General features: G+C 32.6%; 2 protein-coding genes across 5 annotated transcripts in view; one reads left to right on the top strand and one right to left on the bottom strand.

Moving 5' to 3' along the window:
- The window catches only part of LOC136035311 (methionyl-tRNA formyltransferase, mitochondrial-like), a 21,326-nt gene extending 12,144 nt beyond the window's left edge, over positions 1 to 9,182 (bottom strand). The window contains exons 1-2 of the mRNA XM_065717019.1: positions 9,045 to 9,182; positions 172 to 307 (exon numbers count right to left, since the gene is read on the bottom strand). Coding sequence (XP_065573091.1) covers positions 172 to 307; positions 9,045 to 9,072 — 164 coding nt within the window. The 5' untranslated portion in view covers positions 9,073 to 9,182. The remainder of the gene's footprint in view (positions 1 to 171; positions 308 to 9,044) is intronic.
- LOC136035313 (ribulose-phosphate 3-epimerase-like) lies at positions 2,159 to 24,353 on the top strand. 4 transcript variants are annotated; one of them, XM_065717022.1, is made up of 5 exons: positions 2,159 to 2,200; positions 12,945 to 13,112; positions 13,942 to 14,049; positions 21,010 to 21,231; positions 23,792 to 24,353. In XM_065717022.1, the coding sequence occupies exons 1-5, from the start codon at positions 2,174 to 2,176 to the stop codon at positions 23,891 to 23,893; spliced, it is 627 nt and encodes a 208-aa protein (XP_065573094.1). In that variant the 5' UTR covers positions 2,159 to 2,173; the 3' UTR covers positions 23,894 to 24,353. The 4 variants fall into 4 exon arrangements, with proteins under 4 accessions (XP_065573094.1, XP_065573095.1, XP_065573096.1 ...); XM_065717023.1 differs by lacking the exon at positions 2,159 to 2,200 and adding an exon at positions 2,237 to 2,395; XM_065717024.1 differs by lacking the exon at positions 2,159 to 2,200 and adding an exon at positions 2,247 to 2,390.

The following is a 24,353-nucleotide window of genomic DNA, read 5'->3' as shown; positions in this document are numbered from 1 at the left end:
GAAGTCATCCCTGAACAGATTGGGAGGAGATCATAAGGAAGGTCACAAGAATAAATTATTAACAGGTCATGAAGAAACAGTATACTTCTATACTGAATAAGTACAAACTAGGAAGTGATTTGAACAGTCTTGAATAATGTCTCTCTGAAAAAAAGGGAAAAATATACTTACAATTCTTTAACAAGTGAATTTAGAGTAGGGGCTGCGAAATCATCATTCCCAAAAAACAAAATTCTCCAAGTAGATGATTTCCTTTGTTGCTCATTACTATAGATAAATCTTGAGCTTTTTATGCATGTTTTTAAGTCTGCAAAGAAAACTAGATTAGATTCATTTTTAGCAGCATCTATATCAAAAGCTTGTGTTCCCAATAGTACTTTGATTTCTTATTCTAGAAAACAAAAACAAAGAAATATATAATGAAGATTGTAACACTAAAAATTAGTCACTGTCCAGCTTCTACAGGGCCCACCTTTTAGCTGTCAACATCAATTCAAGATATAATGCCAAAAATGAAATCACAGAAAAAAATCTAAGATCATTTAATGTATTATTTTTAAGAGTAGAGACTGACAGACAATCAGCAGTAAACAATTAAGAAGCATAATTGAGCAAATGTAATCACTTAGGTATTATTTGTATGTTTTGACCTTTTTCATTATAAAGATGCTTTTGAGCCTCAAACTACTAGAGTTATCTTTTGAATGGGCAAATAGTTGTTGTTATTTCTAAACTTAAAGGGATAGTCTGAGTGATTGTAATAACTACAGAGACATCTTACAAACTGTTACAGAAAAGCAGGAACTTTCAGGTAAGGAAAAAGCATTTAGACATTACAACTTGAATCATTAACTTAACACAAGTTGTCACCATATTGCACTTGCTTTGGTGACAATGCTATCACAATTTTCCCCAAAACTCAATAGCCATATTTCATGAAATTTTCATTTTCACAGTTCAAAATGGATTTTAATATTGCATCTGGTGGATTGCAGTGCTTTTGATGACATTTTGAAAGATTTTCTATTATGAGATCTTCATATTATAAGAGCAAGAGTGCTATCCAATTTTTCTATGGCTTTCAAAGACAAGGTTTGCATGAGCTGTGCTTGTTGAATTAAATTTTTAAAATTAGAATTTGGAGCTACTCAAAGTTCTCTCAACCATTTTTACAAATACAAAGGCATTTAGAATTTAATAGAAACCTCTTTTAAACATTGAAGGTTTATCTTAGAAATACCTTAACATCTCAACAATTTATTTTTGGTTGAATATGTTGTATAGCAGTTACAACCTTCTGGTTGCTGTCTAATTGTGTGTTTTACTTCGTTTTTGGTTAATATATTTCATTTATTCACTTGTGGAAATTCCTGTTTTTTTTTTAAGTTTGATGAATCATATGATTTTATTTCAGCTCATTTTTTGTCTCAGAACGGCTCTTTAATTCTCCAAAATACATTTTTTTTGAAGATATTTTTTGAATTAATATTTTCAATAAAGATTCCTGTGAGAATATTTATTTTTACTCAGTCTATAAAATTTATATATTTTCATGGACACAGCAAAAGTTGGATTTGACCAAAAGGAAGTACAGCAACCAGATCAATGAACTATTTTTTTACCTTCTTATGCATTGAATATGCCTCAATTCTTGAATTCTGAAAACATCTGTGTTTCCCTTAATATATGAAGGTTTCCTTACATAATACCCTTTTTTCATACTGTCTATGTAAAGAAAGGTTGAAAGCTTATTTGCTATACTTTTGTGGTTAGCCTAATTAAAAAAAGGAGTTGTATATTGTTTTAATCAATACTTGAGAATAAATTATGTGACATATGTTTTTTTACTACAGATAGAAGACAATCCATTTAGTAAAATTATAAATTTTTGTAAAAAAAAAGAAACTTAATTAAACATTTTTTCAATGTTTTACATTTTTTTTAACAAAATTCAGAAAAATAAACATGGATTCATCTTCATTTTTCCTTTTTTAAATGATATATGTGCAATGAAGCACTATCAGTGCCATCTAATAATTTCTCACATAAACATTTTTATAGACAAATAGGCTACAGATAAATTAGGTTAAGTTAGGTTAGATTAGTTAGATGATTGTTGGTTTTGTTCATACACAATTTTCAAGACTTAGAGAATAGACACAAATATTGAAAAATGTGGTGGAAAAACTGGAAATACAAGGTAAATAGTGAAGATAAAGGTTCTCCCCTTGCAAAATATGTTAATTAGGATTATTCTGCATATTATGAACTAAGAATCGTTTTCTTAGCATGTTTCCTTATGTATTGCTTGAAACCTAGGCTTACACCTTCCTTAGTGAATAAGCATGTGATTCAGCCAGTAGAAGAGCTTTAGAAACAGTTCTATCCTTGTATGGTATAGCCTATCAGATAAATATATTTAAGTATTTAGTCATATGTACACAAATAACACCACTACAGTTAAGGTAGGAAATCAGGGTAAAATTCTAATCCATTGACTTTTTGCTATCTTGGAAAGTTGTTGGGCTAGAGAATTGAAACTTTCAGGGATGTGTCTACAGGCTAAAGTATATCCCGGGAAGTTATTTTGAGATCCCTAACTATACCCCTTCCCCCTCCTCTATATAACGCAGTTTTTTGTGCATTATAGCTTATATTTTGGTCAAATTTGATCCTATATTACTATTAAAAGTGTAAATCCTTGCTTACCTTAGAAAAATTCAACTTTTCACTGTTTTTTAAGGTACTATATTCCATAATTACTCATAATTACTTCACCTGCATTGAAAAACAATTATCACCTTTTATGGTATAGTTAAGACTTGCATGTAGGTATTTAAATGCATCCACTGTTTGAAACTCTTATCTTTAAAGGGCTTTTGACAGGGGTAATACAGATAAGACTTTGAACTTTTAAGGGGCTTCTCACTCAAAATTATGATTCGTTTCTACAATTGGGTAAGGTTATTATGTTATATTAATTTGAAAAAATTAGAAAGATGTATTTGTAACTTACAAATGGGTGATCGGATCTTAATGAAGTTTGATATTTAGAAGGATATTGTGTTTCAAAGCTCTTATTTTAAATCCCGACCGGATCTGGTGACATTGGGGGTGACATTTGTTTCTTTGAATAGGAGATATGTTCAAAATCTCAGAAGAAAGTTATATTTTCGTCTCAAAGTGCTTCAATTAAACTGATATTTTTTGTCTATTCTTTACAACAAGCTTTTTATTCTTCTTATTTCTGAAGAGACAAAAAAACTAATAAGAGTTGAGAGAAAGAGTCAAACTTTAGCGTAAAGAGTGGGGCGTTGAGGAGGGAGCAGCCCCTTTCATGTGCAAATTAATTTCTGTTCGTTTTAAGTTTCAATGTCGCCCCTTACTTTCAGTTAAAAAAAAACTTTTTATTTAATTTCTGAAAGTTTTTGAATCAATGCATGTTTTGATTTTAGCTCTCAGTGAATGAATAATTAAAACGAAATTTGTATATTTATTTCTTTGGCTAAATGGCTTTCTCATAACTTTGATCCAATGATTTTGAGAAAAAACGAACGGGGGAGCAGGCCTAGTTGCCCTTCAATGTTTTGGTTACTTAAAAATGCAACTAGCACTTTTAATTTCTTACGAATGTTTTCAGTAATTAGTAAATGATATTAGTAAAATATGCGTATCGTAAAGAGCGAGGTATTAGGAGGAGGTGGACCCCTCTTATGCGTAATAATTTCTGTTCGTTTTAAGTTTAAATGCTGCCCCTTTCTTTTAGTTGAAGATACTTTTTCATATTTATTTTTTCAATGTTTTTTTAATAATGCTAAAATCCATCCTCCGTTCATAGAAAAAAATCAACAAATGACAAATTCCTCCATGGAAAGATCCTCCAACATATCTCCCTCTTCTCAACCCTCCCCCCAACCAAAAAATCCCCCTGAAAACGTCTGTACACTTTCCAATAACCAGTGCTATATGTAAGCACTGGTCAAATTTTCTTCCGCCATGATAAATTCCTCCATGGAAAGTTCTCCATTGCTATATGTAAGCACTGGTCAAATTTTCTTCCGCCATGACAAATTCCTACATGGAAAGTTCTCCCCATATAGCTTTGATATTTAGAAGGATCTTGTGCTTCAGAGCTCTTATTTTAAATCCCAACCAGATCCAGTGACATTGAGGGGAGTTGGATGGGGAAACCAGAAATCTTGGAAGACGTGAAAAGTGAGGTATCTTTATCTTCGAAATGGGTGGTCGGAGGCCGTGATTAAGTGAACTGATGGAACTCGAAAATCCCGTGTTAAATTGAAAATTTATATTTAAAAAGTACTCAAGTATTCATTGGCGGAAGATGCCGCTTTTAATATCAGGCCATAGCTTCTTGAAGATGCTACAAAATGTTTGAAAGGATTTTGCTCTATTTCCTCTAATTGCTTAGAAATCTTAGAAAATGTCTAGGTCTTTTTCACAAGTGTACTCGATAAAGGATATTGCTTTTAGAACAAAATCGGTACTATCATGAGCAGAAGACAATAACATGTAAGATGATTGGAACCATTTTTTGATTTATTTTCCTGTTTTCTAACAGTCCCCTAGAATATTTTCAGCTACCTGAAATTTTTACAAGTCGGTTGCCAGAAAGAATCTTTTCAGATCGCCGATAATACCCCCCAGAGACCAAAATGACAAGCTGGTATAATCAGCTGCTTGTTAATAGAGTGTGAAATTTTCATAAATTATTTCAATGCAATGAAGAAACCTAGAAATGAGAAATAGTCAGGAGCCTTAAGTAAAGTTGTGCACACAAAGCCGAAATCATGGGGAAAATTAAATCAAAGCAAGGTATACATCTTAAAAGTGTTACCACACATAGACAGCGCCTTTGTAAAAAGTATTTGGAGCTTGGTAGATGTAAATATCCAAAATACCTAATAATGCAGTACGGTGAAGAACTAGACAAGTCAAGAGATTTAGGTCAAGCAACAAACCTTGAGGCGGAGCAGAACCCCGTAAATTCCTCCCCGTTGCCCTACCGGGTCGTGACTGGAAACTTGGATTGCGACGAATTGAAGGATTGCCGGCTAGAGACTTAAGTTTGGAAGCACAGGTGAGGAGGAAACAACCCATAAAAATCATAGAACCTTAATGAAATTTACACCACCAGATTCAGCGTATCAGAGAATCCTACTGTAGTTTCAAGCTCCTATCTACAATTAAACAAAAAAAAAAGTTTTTTTAAGTGAAAGTAAGGAGCAACATTAAAACTTAGAACAATCAGAAATTACTCCATATATGAAAGGGGCTTTTTCTCCTCAACGCTCCGCTCTTTACGCTAAGGTTTTTTACTGTTTTAAAATGTAGAGTTAAGAGAAAGAGTCAAACTTTAGCGTAAAGAGTGGGGCGTTGAGGAAGAAAAGCCCCTTTCATATGCGGAGTAATTTCTGTTCGTTTCAAGTTTTAATGTCGCTCTTTACTTTGATTTTAAAAAAAATCGTTTTTTTGTTTAATTTCTGGACGTCTTTGAATTAATGCATGGTTTGATCTTGGCTCTCCACACATAAATAATTAAAACGAAATTTGCATATTAATTTTTTGGGGCTAAATGGCCTTTTCAGTTTTAATCGGAAGATTTTGAGAAAAAAGGAGCGAGGGAGGAGACCTAGTTGCCCTCCTATTTTTTGATTACTTAAAAAGGCAACTATAACTTTTAACTTTTTACGAACGTTTTCATAAGTAAAAAATATACGGAACTTATGAATTAAATTACGTAGCGAACTTCAATATTCGTATGTTTTTATTGCGTATATGAGGGGGCTCACCCATCGTTGATACCTCGCTCTGGATATTAAAGCTTAAATTTTTCCCAATTCCTTAAGAATGACCCCTGAATCACAAAGGCCGTAGAATAAATAGTTGAAATTACTAAAAATGCTTTAGCGTAAAGAGCGAGGTATTACGAGGAGGTAGACCCCTCAGATGCGTAATAATTTCTGTTCGTTTTAAGTTTTAATGCTGCTTCTTACTTTCAGTAGAAAAAAAAAAACTTTTCATGTTTATTTTTTCATTGTTTTTTTTTAAACAACGCTAGAAAATCCTGCGCCCCCTCCATTGAAAGTCTCTTCCCCCATGAGAAGTTCGTCCATGGAAAAATCCTCCCCGGTAACCCTCCCCCTCAAATATCCCCCCCAAACCAAAAAAATCCCCCTGAAAACGTCTGTACACTTCTTAGTAACCATTACTATATGTACACACAGGTCAAAGATTGTAACTTGCAGCCCCTCCCACGGGGACTGGAGGGGAATAAGTCGTCCTCAAAGACATAGTTATTGGGTTTTTCGACTGTGGTGAATAAAATGGCTATCTCAGAATTTTGATCCTGTGAATTTGGGAGAAAATGACCGTGGGAGGGGGCCTAGGTGCCCTCCAATTTTTTGGTCACTTAAACAGGGTGTTAGAAATTATCATTTCCGTTAGAATGAGCCCTTTCGCGACATAATGGGACCACTGAGTCGATATGATCACCCCTGGGAAAAAAAAACAAATAAACATGCATCTGTGATTTGTCTTCTGGCAAAAAATGCGAAATTCCACGTTTTTATAGATTGGGGCTTGAAACTTTCACAACAAGGTTCTCTGATACACTGAATCTGATGTGTGATTTTTGTTAAGATGTTTCCCCAGTTTTTCTAAAAAGTTTTTTCTAAAGTTTTTTCAGGCTCGTAACTTTTGATGGGTAAGACTAATCTTGATGAAACTTATATATTTAAAATCAGCATTAAAATGCCATTCTTTTGATATAACTATTGGTATCAAAAATGTATTGCTCTTACATACCAGATTTGATGTTTATCCGATAAATGTAAAATAAAACTGCTTTTCATTGAAAAAAAATACCAAATTCGTGGAAATTAGGGAAGTAGCAAAATGTATTTCCCTACGTCCCATGAGCTTTAAGAGTCAGAGAAACATAAAGATAGCAGTTGCTAATTTCTGCCCACCATGGCTTTCAGCATTTGTGTGTCAATCACAACCTAAATTTTGTTGACCCTACAACAGGTGCCCATACCCAAAATATAGAACGGACATGGAGGGAAGTGAGAGATTACATCCCCACTTATGGTAGAAGAGAATATCAAAGCTATACAGGGAGAACTTTCCATGGAGGAATTTGTCATGACGGAAGAAAATTTGACCAGTGCTTCCATGTAGCAATGGTTATTGGAAAGTGTACAGACGTTTTCAGGGTGATTTTTTGGTTGGGGGGAGGGTTGAGAAGAGGGAGATATGTTGGAGGATCTTTCCATGGAGATTGAAAAAAACATTGAAAAAATAAATATGAAAAAGTATCTTCAACTAAAAGAAAGGAGCAGCATTAAAACTTAAAACGAACAGAAATTATTATGCATAAGAGGGGTTCACCTCCTCCTAATACCTCGCTCTTTACAATATGCATATTTTTACTGATATCATTTACTAATTACTGAAAACATTTGTAAGAAATTAAAAGTGCTAGTTGCATTTTTAAGTAACCAAAACATTGAAGGGCAACTAGGTCTGCTCCACCATTTGTTTTTTCTCAAAATCATTGGATCAAAGTTATGAGAAAGCCATTTAGCAAAAGAAATAAATATACAAATTTCGTTTTAATTATTCATTCACTGAGAGCTAAAATCAAAACATGCATTGATTCAAAAACTTTCAGAAATTAAATAAAAAAAGTTTTTTTTTAACTGAAAGTAAGGGGTGACATTGAAACTTAAAATGAACAGAAATTAATTTGCACATGAAAGGGGCTGCTCCCTCCTCAATACCCCACTCTTTACGCTAAAGTTTGACTCTTTCTCTCAATTCTTATTAGTTTTTTTGTCTCTTCAGAAATAAGAAGAATAAAAAGATTGTTGTAAAGAATAGACAAAAATATCAGTTTAATTGAAGCACTTTGAGACGAAAATATAACTTTCTTCTGAGATTTAGAATATATCTCCTATTCAAGGAAACAAATGTCACCCCTAATGTCACCAGATCCGGTCGGGATTTAAAATAAGAGCTTTGAGACACAATATCCTTCTAAATATCAAACTTCATTAAGATCTGATCACCCATTTGTAAGTTACAAATACATCTTTCTAATTTTTTCAAATTAATATAACATAATGACCTTACCCAATTGTAGAAACGAATCATAATTTTGAGTGAGACGCCCCTTAAAAGTTCAAAGTCTTATCTGTATTACCCCTGTCAAAAGCCCTTTAAAGATAAGAGTTTCAAACAGTGGATGCATTTAAATACCTACATGCAAGTCTTAACTATACCATAAAAGGTGATAATTGTTTTTCAATGCAGGTGAAGTAATTATGAGTAATTATGGAATATAGTAGCTTATAAAACAGTGAAAAGCTGAATTTTTCTAAGGTAAGCAAGGATTTACACTTTTAATAGTAATATAGGATCAAATTTGACCAAAATATAAGCTGTAATACACAAAAAACTGTGTTATATAGAGGAGGGGGAAGGGGTATAGTTAGGGATCTCAAAATAACTTCCTGGGATATACTTTAGCCTGTAGACACATCCCTGAAAGTTTCAATTCTCTAGCCCAACAACTTTCCAAGATAGCAAAAAGTCAATGGATTAAAATTTTACTGGAAATCAGATTAGAAGTTGGTTCTGTATTGAATCAGTAGTCTAGTCAAGAAAGACAACTTTCTATCTCAATTTAATTGGATCATTTCAATAAACTTTGTCATAAGAAGCATATACTATGGAAGAACATGAAATCAAACGGGGAATTAAAACTCTCATAGACTCTCCAGGGTGGGAGGAGTTGAAAGGCAACATGTGAGGGAGATTTGAAATTCCTTGAAAGATGTAGCGAGGGGGGTCTTTGAACAGACTGGGAAGGAAGAGAAGAGCGCAAAGCTGATTTTGCATGAGCTGGCATAGCGGTGCAGTGAGTTGTTGTCAGTTGTACCCTAGTAGCCTATAAGGTCAATCACTGGGCCTGTAATTAGCCTAATTTAGTCTACAACATATTGTCCATATGATTGACTTACAAAATGCATTTTGCAAAAGTTTAAACATTGGGTTCCAACTTCAAGCACTGAGCTTATCTTGTAACAAAACATTAATGTTTCACAAATTCTATTAGGCTACTTTCCGGAAAGCATGCACCTAGCTATTCATATATTTTTACACTTAAAACGCCATCTGATTGTTAAGATTTAATAAGCAGAAATGAAACTTTCCATTGGACCTTCAATTTTAAATTCGGATTTGTCAAACTTAGCACAAGTACGATAAATTTCTTTTATCAGTTTATTATAGTAATGATAAATTGTTTCGATATCTTCTCATGATGCTACCTTAAATACTGAGAAACAAACATAATCTTTAATTTGAGAATTTATTCTTGGAATAGATAGCGTTCATAGCTATATTACATTGGGATGTTTCCCAAGAAGCGTAAGCTTTTGCCAGAGTTATGCCATGGTTACGCCTATTAATAAGAAAAAAAAACAAGATTTATCATAATGATTTTTTTTCTAGAATAAAGTCACATCTGTTTTAGAAATCTAAAATTGATCATCATACAGATAGCAAAACTGTTAATCTTTTTTATATCAAACAGTTATACCTTAAATCTTCACTATATTGTTTAAAGTCTTGATTCCTTCTTGGCACCAAATCAAACAGTTCGCAGTAACGAACTGTAAATAAGGAGTGACCCGGCTCAATAGTAACCGAAACTCTAAAAATGGAATTTCGATAATAATAGATACATCAAAAGATTCAGAATTTTATGCATCAGATTCAGCATATTAGAGAACCCTTATGCAGAGGTTTCAAGCTCCTTTCTGCAAACATGTGAAATTTTGTATTTTTTTCTCATGTTTTTCATGTTTTTATTCTATTTATTTTTTCCAGGGGTGACCGTATCGACCCAGTGGTCCTAGAATGTCGCGAGAAGGCTTCTTTGAATGGGGGAATTGTTTCCCCCGTTCGATGGGGAAGGGGGAATTTCTTCTGGTGGGGCGGTTCGAGGGGAGAGGGTTACGTGGGAAGATCTTTCCATGGAGGAATTCTTCATGGGGGAAGATAAATTTCCATGAAGGGGATTCCGGACGTACCGGCAAAGTTTTTTCGACTAAGTTTTAATGTTGCTCAATACTTTCAGTCGAAAAAACTTATTTTTTTTTTTATTTAACGACTTTCAAGAGTAAATGATCAAACTTGAAAAGTTGTGTTTAAAAGAAAGAGTCCTCGATTTTCTTTTTGAAAAGTTTAATATGACTTAGATACCTGAATGTTAGAATAAATTGAATGCGACTTAGATACCTTATTGTCAGCATAAGAAAATTAAACTACTGAGTCCTAAAATTCATAAATTTGTAATCATCTGTTTCATCAAACTTATCACTCAAGGTCACTTGGAGCGCGAGGAAATTAATAAAAGAAAACTAAACAAATATCAGCTGAACAGTCACCCCAAGCAATAAAAATTTGTCCAGCCAGTTTGGAAATTATATACACTGCTATAGCAAAACCATGATTACCAAGTAGGACGCTATTTGCATTCAGAACGGCAAAGATATCAAATAAACAATCACATTGATGCTTTATAATAATATTCTGAGAGCTCCAGCCCCCAAAACTGATGCCCAAAGAAAAAAAAGCATAGTTAAAAATTAAGTGTACTTAAAGAGTTTTCTTAATTACTTTCTTAAACATAGAGTTATTATCAATAATTTATACGTTACTGATATTTATTTTAAAAGTTAAATTGTACCAATGTTTATGTCATGAAGATATCACAATAAGAACGTGGTCAGAAGCTAGAGAAAATAGTACTAAAACTACGTTTCTGCTACGCTAATAACATATTGTTAGTAGGCCTACCAGTTTTATTATCAAATGTGTTTCCACAAGTTAACAAAGAATCGTTTTAGAAGTTCTATAATGATTCTAAAGGTAATTGCAGAAATTTGAAGGATTTTGAGCGAAAAAGTTAAAAAGTTTGAAAATAAGAATTGTAAATTTCTTCATTATTGAAACAAATGTGGACAGTCTTTGTGTTTCAAAGTTTAATGCCGTCTTTTATACTTGATTTTAAGATTGAAATGCTGTTTTAATTCTCTGTTGGTATTTTGAGGCTGTATGTTAAAGTTTGACTTTTTGTCACAACTCTACCTGTTAAAGTAATAAAAACTTGAGCGTAAAGAGCGATGTGTTGAGGAGGGGGCATCGCCTTTCGCATACGGAATGATTTCTGTTCGTTTTAAGTTTTGATGCCGCCCGCCCCTTACTTTCAATTAAAAAAAACACATTTTTTTATTTAATTTTTTACAGTTTTTCAAATAATGTCTGAAAATCCATGAGACACAAAATGGTGTGCGATATTTTTGAAGGCCATGTCGCAAAACTAGTCCATTAAGAAGTAATAAATAAAGTTGATTTTCAATGTATTGATCGTGCAAATTAACTTTTTTGTTTTTGAATACCCCAATTTCCTATGTGCCCTTGGTTGGTTTTCTTTTTCTTTTTGCAGTCAAGGACTGTAATATCATATTATGTGATATATTTTTCATTATTCGGTATATTGGAGGATTCTGTCTCCTCCTCAATACCCATTTTTCACGCGAAAGTTTTCAGCACTTCGAAAAAAGGTTCTGATTCTAATTGAATGATCCTTGCGTTTCAGGAATTGTTCTTAAAGAATTAGGACAAAAGGTCAAACTTTAACGCAAAAAGCGGGGTACTGAGGAGAAACTACCTCCCCCCCCCTAATAGATAGAATAATTACTGTTCGTTTTAAGTTTTAATATTGTTCGTTACTTTTAATAGAGAAAAATATATTGTGTTTTTTTATTTAGTTTCGTATCGTTTTGAAATTATACCAAGAAATCCACCTCCTCCTCCATGAAAAATCCCCTTGAAAAATTCCTCCACAGAAATTTCAGCTGGTGAAAAATCCTCCCCCGGGAATACCCCTGGACAAATCCATGCTCGCTGTGAATTTCACCCAGAAAATTTCTTGTCTCTGATTGAAACATACTCCTTAGGATAGGCTACTTTTATTTGAGAAAAAGACATGTTATCTATTTAATTTCTGCTCGTTTTCAGGTCATGATAGAATCCCCCCTCTGTGTGAAAAATTATTTCCAGAAATCCCCCCCCCAATGGAAAGTTTTTCAAATGCAAAATTTCCCCATTGACAATTTCATCATGTGTACTTCCCCCCCTTGCAAAATTTACTTGCATCACAATGGGTAACTTCCCCAGTAGATATCCCCAGAAAATCTCTCCCTGAAGGGTGTCTGTATACTTATCAATAATAAATATAATATATAAACAATTGACGAATTTCATAACTTGTGGCCCTTCTTTAGGGGCTGTGCAAAAACATAGTTAATGGACCTTTCAACTATACTGAACAAAATGGCTATCTCAAGATTTGTATCTAGATTAAGTAGAAAAGTAAATCACAAAAGGAGAAAGAATCTCATTCATGTTTACTCTACTTGAATGAAAACAATTTCAAGAGAAAAGTAAATTTTCAGACAGTCAGACATGAAGAAGCATGGTTGAGTGAGTTTTTCGATAAACACATTGGAGGATTCTGAATTTTACTCATTTTATATAATAAAAGTTGAGACTGAGAGGATAGTCTGCAATGGAGGAATTAGTAAGGTTGAACACAGGAGAATAGAAAAAAAGGAAAAAAAACGCGCAGTTCTCCCATTTACATGATTTTTACACATGTTACTAAATTTACAGATACAACCCATACTATGTCTGATATATCCCCCTTCCCCCAGTTGTGCTAGATTTCGTATGTTCTTTTAGTGTGAGGACTTGGTGTAAATTTCAAAGATCTCTCTAAGTGTCGTATTTCTCTTGTAAATCCTAGCACAAATCCTGTTATTCTAAAACTTATAGCTAAATTGAGTCTTTAGGAATGTCAAGAAATCATGGATTCTGGTGCAGATTTTCTTCATTTAGATGTTATGGACGGACACTTCGTGCCGAACCTAACGTTTGGACATCCAGTTGTGAAGTGCCTTAGAACTAAAATACCTGACGCCATGTTCGAAGCCCATATGATGGTGTCTCATCCAGAAAAGGTAAATTGATCTAAGCGTTTTGTAATATCAAAATGGCTATCACAGTCTAAACTACCCGCAACTTGCCCAAAATCTGCACACCAAAGAGTATGAGAATTTTGTATGAGGGAAGTTGGTGGTACTGAAAAACGTCACTTTTTGCCAATTTTTTTTTTCTTAAGCTTGAAGTGCCTTCCGGTGCCATAATTTTAGCTCTATGTTTTTCCTGTAAGTTCCATTTAATCTCCAAAATCCCGAAGTTTGCCCTTAATTCGTTTTGTAATATATATCTCAAACCGAAATTTCTAGACACGATAAATCTTTGAAATGATTAATCGCTATAAGTCGCTGTAAACTTGTCTTTTCGGGTTTATTAAAATTTAGGGTGGGTAACGGAGTCTTAAGTATGTCAGCAATACCATTGTCAAGTTAACTATTCTGCATAACCTACCTACATTTTTCAAAGCAAATTTGGGCCTTCCTTTTGCAGACTTAAAGTTTTGGTTTAAGAAAATTCATGAATCTGAAAGAATTCTCTTTAGTCATTACCGTACTTATACAATAAGTTTATTCTTAATGCTATTAAAATGCAGATTAGTAATATCAACAATCCTTCTCTTTGACATTTCTCACAATGCAAATAACCCAGCTTAAAAGCTGGATTTTGGTTTGGGGCAAAGGGTGATATTCAGTCAAGCTATTATGGCAGGATTTGATTTTGTGAAAGATCTCTCTTGGTTTTCTTAGCCTCTAAGCAGCCAAAAATTACACATTTGTATGTACGTTTTTAATGAAGAGGGTGTCCTCCCATCTCACGAATGCTAACTTATCAATATTTCCTTATTTTTAGTGGGTTCAACCAATGGCAGATGCTGGCGTAAATCGGTATACGTTCCATTTAGAGGCCACAAATGACATAGAAGCACTGGTTAGGAAAATCCAAGAGGCTGGTATGAAGGTATGATTTCTTTGTATATAGCGTTCTAAATAACTGGTATATTGGTATATTTAGCTTTAGTTATCATTATATTTTTTGGATATATGGTAAGTTCTGGCACACTATTAAAAGGGGCGCTTTGGTTGGGAAGACGACACTGTCTATTTTTCTCTTAAAAAAAAAAACTTTGTTTAGCGTATTTTTGCCCATTTTGCGTTCACTTGTCCTGAGCTCACACTGCTGATTTTTGTGACATCTGAGCAAAATGTATATCTCTAGAAACTTCAAAGAAGATTTTTCTGCGAATTTTTGCGACAGAACCAATACATATCATGAAAAGAGAAATCACCAATGCAACAGCACAAAAAAAAAATAATAAAAAAAAAAAAAAAAAAAAAAAAAAAAAAGAGAGACGAAGACTGTTTTCCTAAATTAGTGATTAATATAGACCAGCACTTGAATGAGGCCTTAACCCTACTCATCCATACAATCACATAGGTCAAACAGCATAGCCATACACAATCAACCATAAAGAATAATCCATGGACAGGCAGTCATGTCGTCAATAAGTATAAGTCGTCATTTACCAAACAATAGAAAAAATAATATAGACAAATAATTCAGAGGCAACACCCAACATAAGGGCTCATCAGGATAATACACTGGCCTATATAGGGTTTCGGCACTTTAAATTCTCTACCCAGCACAGTGTTGTGGCTACCACAGAATATCCATGGCATCCCCGTTTCAGGTATCACCCCAAAAATACATGCCTATGAAAGAAAAAAAACAGCAAATGTAAAACAACCAAGTAAAACCAAAACAAGCTTATCCTGTTAATATATCCCTCTTTTTAGCAACAATAGGTAAACTAAATATTATAAATTTTACCAAATTACAAATATTAACACATTGCAAAAAACCTGAATGAACTAAACAATTATAGAATTCATCTTTACCATGTGGCTAATTTTTAAGAAAATCCGCTCAATTAGAAACACAATTCAAAATAAATGGCGCTGCGACAATATTTCTCGAACCTCCGAAATTAGTTGAAAATTTCTTTAAGTATTTCTAGATAATTCTTTTGATATTTATTTAAAAGTTCGTTATAATGAAAACTAAATTTTTTAAATTGCCAAGTTAATTTATTTGCAGAAAAACCTCTTGATGTCAATTTTTGGCTTAAGATTTTACATCTATTTTAAAAATCAATATAATTACTACAAATCCTTGCATAACGAAGTAATTGTGAGAAAAACGCTGAATATGTGATATTTGAGTGTATATTACTTTCAGGGAATGGGAAACTAATCACTTCAAAATCAAAATCATCCGTTTTATTACACATTTTAAAACTTAATTTATTATTATCACAAATATTAATATTTAAATTTAAGAAATGATCTTCATGACCAGCGCCATGACTAGGCTCAAGAATAAGATCTGATGGATATATATTTTTAGAAATATCAATGAAATCCTTACAATTTAAGACCAAAATATCATCTAAATATCTTTTATTATTTGACAAAGCATGTTTTAATTTAATTGGATTATTCTTATCCATCATATATTTATATTCTAGTTGACTTAAAAACAAGTCATCTATAAATGGGCTGGCATTCCCCCCCATGGGAATTCCCACAATTTGCTTGTACAAATCACCCCCAAATCTTATATAAGTGTTGTATAAAACAAATTCTAATAACTCAAAAATCATATCCAAGCTGTAACATCTCAAGTTAACTGTAGTATTAAAGCAATTTGTCCATATAGCTTTTTTATTATAAATGTCTATTTTTGAGAACCTTTTACTAGATAAGAGGAAAGATTTCTTGATAACAGTTTTTAAATTATCAAACACTACATTAAGTGATAAATTAGTATACATTGTCGCAAAATCGAAAGACTCAATTCTTTTAGCTGAAACCATTGTTAAAGAATCTATCACCTGCAGTGAATTATTAACACTCCAATATGGATTAAAATTCGAAAATTTTTTAATACCAGAACAATAGGTTTTAAGTTTATTTACAATTTCCTTTAAAATTAAAGAGAGGTCAGTAGCAGCAATGCGGGTTGGACATTTAGCTGCTCCAGCAATAAACCGTGGTTTAGGGGGATTCTTATGAAATTTTACTGTCCAATATAGGAAAGGGAACTTTTTATCATTGTCATGTATTTTAATATTAAAATTTTTAAAAAGTATTTCTTCATTCTTTTCAATTAAATTCTCATCCTCTATATTTACCTTTTCGTAAACATTAGTTGTGCATAACTCCCTTTTTAAAATATCACAATAGAGCTTCTGACAAATTATGGCAAAATTATTATTAGCTTTATCCACTGGCACAATTACAAATTCATTCTTTAGATTAGCAATTGCTTGTTTAATCTTCGCATTATAAAATAATGATTTAGTGTTACTATTTTTTAAGTTAGAATATATTTTAATTCTTATTCTACGAATAATTAAATTCTTCCAACTTTGAAAACTCTCTTTATTTTTATTCTCTTTCTTACACCACTTATCAATAAATAAATCAAAATCATTTTCCAAGCCATCAAGAACACTCGATGGTTTCAGATGATGAGAAAGACGGAAATTAACCCCTTTATTCATTATAATTTGAAGATCATCTTGCTTTATTATTGACAAGTCCCCTGTTATAACATGTTTGTAAGTAGGATTCACAAATGGGCCAAGTTGCTTACAATTACAAACCGGTTTCCAATTTATATCACTATCTAGTCTTTTTAGTATTAAATTATAATTAAAAATAATTTGCCCAATAGTTTTTGAAAATTTATAAGTTAAAACTGGACCATCATTATAATTCAAATTACTAGGAAGGGCCTGTTTCACATGCCACTGATTTAAAATTTCTGGTAAATTAACATCTTCAATCTGCTTACAAGTAAAATTAATAGGTAACTATAATCTGTTATCCTTATTACTAATCTTATCGAACTTTTTCTTTTTTGAAATAAATTTCGTTTTAGTTAGAATGCAAATTGTATCACATATTACTTTAAAATTATAATCAATAGCTGTATTATTCTTAACAATCCAGAAAAGTTTGATTAAATTCCTCTTGGATAAATTATTTAGACATTTTATTACAGAAATCATACGCCTAGATTCAAGTAGCTGGCATAGATCTATAGAAAGCATATGTACATCTAATTCATTTTTTCTATTATTTTTCCTATGTCCTCTCGATCGTTTTTTACGTTTAGTAGGACAAGTAAAAGAATTATGGTCCATAAAACCATCAATACATTTAACAACAGCATGAGACATGTCACCATATTTTGCTACACGATCATTTAGCCCAAAGGGATAAGCTGTACCAAGAGTATGGATCCAGAAATCCTCCTGTTTACGTAGTCTATTATTCTTCTCTTCTTTATTTAAATTTTCTAATTCTAAATTTTCTAAAATTGTGACAGTTATATCTGATATGGAACATTTACCATTATTACAATGTTGAACTAGATAGTTATTAACTTTTTCATTATTAACTGTTGTCTTATGTCCAGAAAATCTTTTATATATATTATTAGTTGTTCCCCCCACATATTGTAGGCAGCATTTATTACATTCTAATAGGTAAATTACATTGGTTGTTCTACAATTAACATTACCACGTAACTTGCATGCAAAATTTTTATTATACAATGTACCCTTAACAGAAGTCCATGGGACAAAATGATATTTGCAAAGAAAACAACGACTTTTACACTTACTAACTTTCAAAAAATCGTTCCGAGTTCCGAGGCTAATATAATTCAATTTGGTTAAAAGCTTCACTATATAATATTATTATTATAATCTTACACTGTAAAAATTAAAATCTTAAATATTTGATTTATTCACGTTTGTCTGATAGAAAAAAAGATATACATATATATATATATATACATATACATATACACACATATATATATATATATATATATATATATATATATATATATATATATATATATATATATATATATATATATATATATATATATACATATACATACACATATATGAAAAAATGTGTATTTTCTTCTCACCCATCTCTAATGATAACATTTTTTTTTTTTTTTTTTTTTTTTTTTTTTTTTTTTTTTTTTTTTTTTTTTTTTTTATGTAAAAAGATAACATAGAAATGTTAATAATATTCAGAAAAAGAGAAAGTGCTTATTGGAGCAATATTTGACAATGCATTAGCTATAGGTATTCGTTAGTGTGCAAATCATGTTCAATGTTTAAATACGGCAAGATATAAGTAAGCTAGTGCCTGAATGAGTATACTCAGTAGTAGGGGATTTCCGTAAATCTGCTACGCTCGCATAAGTTTTCACACATTATTTTGGTTAGTTGCTTTGGCTAGCACCGATCAGGGAATATTTGACTATCTATTAGCAATACAGGTTCTAGCGAAACTTGAACGTGTATTATTAGATTCAAAGTCCGATGTACTTACCATTACATTATGAAACTACGTGGAAAACGAAACCGAAAATTAACTTTAATTTATTTTCAGCTGTCAATAGAAGGGACAAAAAGTGACTAAATTAGTGAATTTCACACAACACTCATAAATTTCTTTGCTAAGGTGTTAAGCTACCTGAAGTTGACATAATCCTTCTCTCTGAAACAAGTTGTTTCAAACTTGGTTAATATTAAAATCTATAAAAGCATCCAACCGTTGTCTAAAACAACTACTATCATCATAGGCTAAGTAATCAAAACTTTAAAATGTGAAATGGCGATGAAGATTCATGCTCTGGTCAAGTCTGAAATGTCTTCTAGGAAATGTTCAATAACTTATTTTTGAAATTTATTAATTGTATCCAGAAATGGTATTTTGTTGCTGCTGTGTTGACTTTAGTGTTTTGCAATATAAACTTTCGTATCGTAAAATTAAATGCCGAGTTCCATTCTTTTTTAGAACTGCTTACCTTATGGACAAAGTTTTACTCCATGAGATTGCATAAGGTAAAGTAAAGTTGTGAATTATTCTTGTATGATAGGTTCAACAATGTTGCATTTTTCTTTTTTTCAATGGCACCTACAGGTTTTCGTTTTTGTCACCTGATTGCCGCTTACTACTGTCATTATTTATAAAAAAGCATTTGGATTAAAGCTGAAGCTGAATTTTTATTTTGGAGGGCCAAGAACCGAGTATTTTCCTTAGGAGGGTTGTGTGGGCAAAGGAAACCTGGTGTTTACAAAGGAGGGGGTGAGTCCTCCACTTAACTCCATTATTTTGAAATATTGTCCTAAACATTTTTGTTCATCTTTTTATATATTTACATATAACTTGGTAGTAATAATGCAGTTTTTCCCTTCTTCTTAACTCGACACATTTATAACAAAAGGCTTACTTCAATATATTCAGAAGATCTTCTATTTATTAGATTTTCGGAGTCCCTTCCTGCTCAGCCACGATCCCTCTACTACCCTGCTAGTTCCTGGAATTAGCCCGAGAAAATATATAAAAGTTAACTGATTTTGTTGATTTTTTTATTATTCTTTTACTTATTGCCCATCAACACTTTGTTCATAATGCCAAATAATGTAAATTGAAGAAAAAGAAAACCAACAAACTTCGCGAAGTTTTGTAGATATCCCTGGGATGCATTCAGGGATTATAGGGGAGGGGTGAATGAGACTAGAAGTAACTTTTTAAATCCAATAAATGAAAAATAATTAAATGTGTTTATTTAATAATTTAGTTATTATAGTGGTTAGTTCAGAAAAGGGGATAAAATGTAGTGAAACCAATTTGGTTGTATATTTTTGTTTTGACGAATTCTCACCTTGCGAAAGAAACTCCTGGTCTTGTGCCTGACAAACTGCTAATTGGTTATTAGTTGATTGGCCAATGTATTGCTAATTACTAGTGTTAATATATTACGACTGCAGCAATTTATGCAACCTAATAGAGTCAACTACGACCCATTGTAGCCGAAAGTTTAAGACGCGCTTTGAAGAAACTGTCTGGCGTGGAAAATGTTTCCATTAAAGGTGCTTCGGGAATTACCAATATATGTTTAGTACATATTCTTTAAGGTCTGTATCTAAAATTTTCAATTTTACAAGCTAGACATGGATGTTATATTCTTTCTTGAAACACTACTTGGGAGGGGGGCTGGAAAACCACGAAAAAAACGCTCCAGCTAATTGCAAATAATTCCCCCAAGATTGTTGACGTTTGAGAGATGATCCTCCTCCTCTAAAAAAGAAGAAAACGAACATAAAGTGCATAATTGTCTGCATTGAATAAAATACAACAGGAATTCGTCAATAGTAGTCAAGATCCTTTGCAAAATTATTTTACTGTACAAAAAGAGGGAAAAACGAGGGTACTAAAAAAAACCGCTGTTCTTGCGAATGGAATAGCCTATATTATTTTGAAAATCTTCAAGAATTTTAAAATATAGTCTACTGCAGGAAAAAAAAACACGAAAATTATTTACTGTTGCAGAAGGGCTAGTGATAGGTTATGGTAAGAAAAATCACCTATCTCTCTCATTCCCTGGATGACGAAAAATTATTTTTGCCGCATTGGAAAAATAGAACCTAGTACTTGCGAACGAAATAGCCAAAATGAAATTAGAAAATTTAAACAGATAGAGAATTGGTTTACTAAGAAGCACTTATCGAAAAATGCAATTAACGAAATTTAAAGCAAGTTTTTTTCCCGTATCTGCTAACTACATTCAGGGGAAGCCTAGTAATGGTCACTGATTTAGTTGCTCTGTACTTTGACTTGGTGCTTTTTACACTAAATTCCACTAAACTTTACACTGATTTCAGGATTTGTACACTCATTTTATTAAACTTACGATGAAGTACCTCAGGATCGAATCACATATTTTATGTAATCGTTCCTCTAAGAAAATCATTTTGAATACTCTCATGCAGAAATTTTTATAATGAGAAATAGAAGACTCATAAATAGATTCTTTTTACAGGTCGGGATTGGTATAAAGCCGAATACGCCAGTTGATGATGTGATACAATATGTCGATCTTTGTGACCTTGTACTTATAATGACAGTTGAGCCAGGTTTTGGTGGACAAAAGTTCATGCAGAACATGATGCCTAAAATAAAATTTCTTCGCAGCCAATTTCCCAATGTAGACATTGAAGTAGACGGTGGAGTTTCTCATATAAATATTGGCTGCTGTGCTCAGGTTAGTCTTTTTGATTTTGTAAAGTATTTTCATCTTCTGGCTCTGCCATATAGTTGAAATATTTGATCAAGACGCTAATGTTTGCTGCTAACATTATATTTAATAAGACAATAAAGTGGAATGTTGATTCTAGCAAATAACAATGTCGGCCATCTAAAATTTCTATTCAGTACTAAATTTCGTGGATTAGGTAAAGCAGCTGGGAAAATGAGACAATCTAACTTAGGTTATCGGTAGACAAATGTACTTTTAATTAGAAAAAGAAAAAAAACTCAACACAAGCTTATGTCAGTATTTACGCTTACTCGTAGCAAACTAGAGAGTTGCTTGATGCCACTTTTGCTAAATCCCCGCTCCAAAAACTTGACCTTGAACTTCGGCATGCCTAAATGTAATTGATAAAAATAAATCCTGAGAAATAAATTAAGCTTGTGGATGCTTAAATTCGTAATTCAGCTTAATTTTATTTCACTTGTTTAACTTTTATTGTTTATTTTCTACAAGAGAGTCTTTGTAATTAACCCTAGATGGAACAATTCTCTCTGTATATCTATCAGTAGACTTTATATGTATCAGTAGAGTTCTCTCACTAGATAAAAAAGAGAGCATATCACATTTAGGGAAACAGAAGAACTGCTAAATATCTCAAGAGCCAAGTAAAGTTGGAGATTACAAATCAATCCAATCGATAAAACACGCTCTGTTATAGTGGTGAGGATTTAAGTCTTAGTTTCCAAAAAAACTACAAATAATGCCATTTGAATTATTACAGGATGGCATTATCAAATTCAAATTGAATCATCGATTTAAATTATTAAGATTGAAAAGGGGAAAATTTTTGACCCATCATGGAGGAAAGTTAATGAAGGGAAATTAATTGTATTAAACAGAAGTCCACTTAAAGCTAAATAATTTGTAGGTTTGACCGGTGAGAAACGAAAGAAAAACTTGTGATCCAATCATACAAACATACAAACAATCATACAAACATACAAACCATCAAACATACCAATCAGATGATATTTGGGCTCTTTATACTAGTTTAAATTTTTTTTTGTTTAAAGATTTAAGAGTGACAAGCATGGGTGACAAGGTGACAAATAAAGTCGGAGACACTTTGAAATGTAGGCAGTTAAAAGGCAATTACTTTCAAATCACTTTCGACTTTAAAAAAATGCACTGCAGGGCCGACGCAGGGACCTTATTAGTCAAGAAGCGTCGTTAATTCTTAAATAATAATAATAATTGACTAGAACTCTCAATTTCCGATTGAATGAGCATCCTCTGAAGCTTCTACAACCATGATTGAATTGTCCCATTCAAAACATATAGTTCCTGCATTAGTCAAGATTTTGCTACAGTTGCTGTAGTGTTCTCAAACTGTCTGATTTCTTTTCAAAGTAATATGAATTTTCTTTTCCTTCAACTCTTACTAGAATATGTCGATACATTTCACAATACAGAATCACGATTTCAAGACATGATTTCACAATACAGAATCTCTCAAGTACAAAAGTTAAACATTAGAAAGTGAATAAGCAGATTTGAACCTTGCATCGGGACCTAAAGTCAGAGCGGAGATTATACTTTTATAATTTTTCGAATTTAATTTTTTGCCATGATTTCTTTTTCTAGTCAGATAGGATCCCAACTATAAGTCTTCACATTGAACGGCTGACTTTTCGCTAGTTTCTGACTGAAAATACTTTTTGGTGGAATCTTAATTCAGTAGTTCTATCTTCCAGGGAAATGAGCCATTAAGTATTGTGTTCTTCCATAATTTTGGGCTATGTCACGATATTTAATCATGAAGTCGATCAATTCTATGGTTTAGAGTGGATCGCGATTCTCGGAAGAAGACAATACCAGTCTGTGCGGGCATAGTTCGCTCAATGGTAAAATAGACAAAGTGCCAAAAAAAAACATTGAGGAAATATTTGCATGCATTACGGGAATTAGAGTGTATAAACTCTCAGTTTTAATATTCAAGGCTCAATTATGGGACGCAAGAAGGGAGAAGAGGGGTATTAGTTTCTCTTTTTTATTATGTGTAGAAACTAAGGCCGTATCCAGAGGGTTACGGGGTTGGAACCCAAAATTTTTGTCCGACTTGCACAAACGTAACATAACAAAAATGCATATGGACAAATTTTTGATGCGGTTTTTAAATTTCTTTTATTGTACCCCTCCCCCTAATTCTGTATATGCCCTTGGTGGGGATACACCATTTTGAAATCTGATTTAAATTCTCTATCAGGTATGACTCAACTAGGAAATCAGAAGGCGTCTCGAAATCTAACATGAATGTTCTTTACGTGAAAAATTAGAAAAGGAGACTTGTCAACGTCGTTCCTGAAATTATCGTTCCTTGGTACATTGTAATCTAAATCAGTTACATAACTTTTTCAGCAACTTTCTCTATGTTTGCAGATTGCGGTACTCAATTTAGAATCTGATTTGCTCAATTGAGTAAATTGTATGTTTGCATACATATCGGTACTCAATTTAGAATCTGATTTGCTCAATCGAGTCACTTATATTTCATTTTCCTTATTTTCAGGCTGGAGCAAACGTGATTGTGGCTGGCACTGCAGTAACGGGCGCCAAGAACAAACCAGAAGCCATCAAAGGCCTGCGTGATGAATGGAACAAAGCTATATGACTAGAACTGCAACCCAAGTTCTTTTTGTGCAATATGTTTAGGTGTAAGTGAAATAGTCCTGATGAGCATTCCTACTCAATTATTGTAAACTTTTACCACCACTGCTATTGAACCTGTTCTGGTTTAGTGCTACAATGTGGGATTAGTGAGCCGGATTGGAAATTGCTTCTGCGAGGAAACAAAAATGAATCAAAATTTAAAAGAAACTTCTTTCTTTTAGTTCTGATGCTGTGGGACAGGAAAAATTCTATGGGAAACTTTAAAACGATTATTCTATACATTGCAACCCTTATAATTTGTAGTTTGGCTTTTTCTTGTAAGCCCCTCTTTTCCTAGCAATTTAAACTTTTTTTTAGATGTTTCATAATTTTTTATGCTAATGACGGAACAGGGAGTCATCCGACCCAATCCCCTAGTAGCACTGAACTTCATGTCTCTTTCAATAAAATTTCCTTTTTCA

The sequence above is a fragment of the Artemia franciscana genome, chromosome 14, assembly GCF_032884065.1.
Source record: "Artemia franciscana chromosome 14, ASM3288406v1, whole genome shotgun sequence".
NCBI classification, from domain to species: Eukaryota; Metazoa; Arthropoda; class Branchiopoda; order Anostraca; family Artemiidae; genus Artemia; species Artemia franciscana.
The sequence above is the reverse complement of the archived record's forward strand: the minus strand, read 5'-3'. Positions and strand labels throughout refer to the sequence as shown.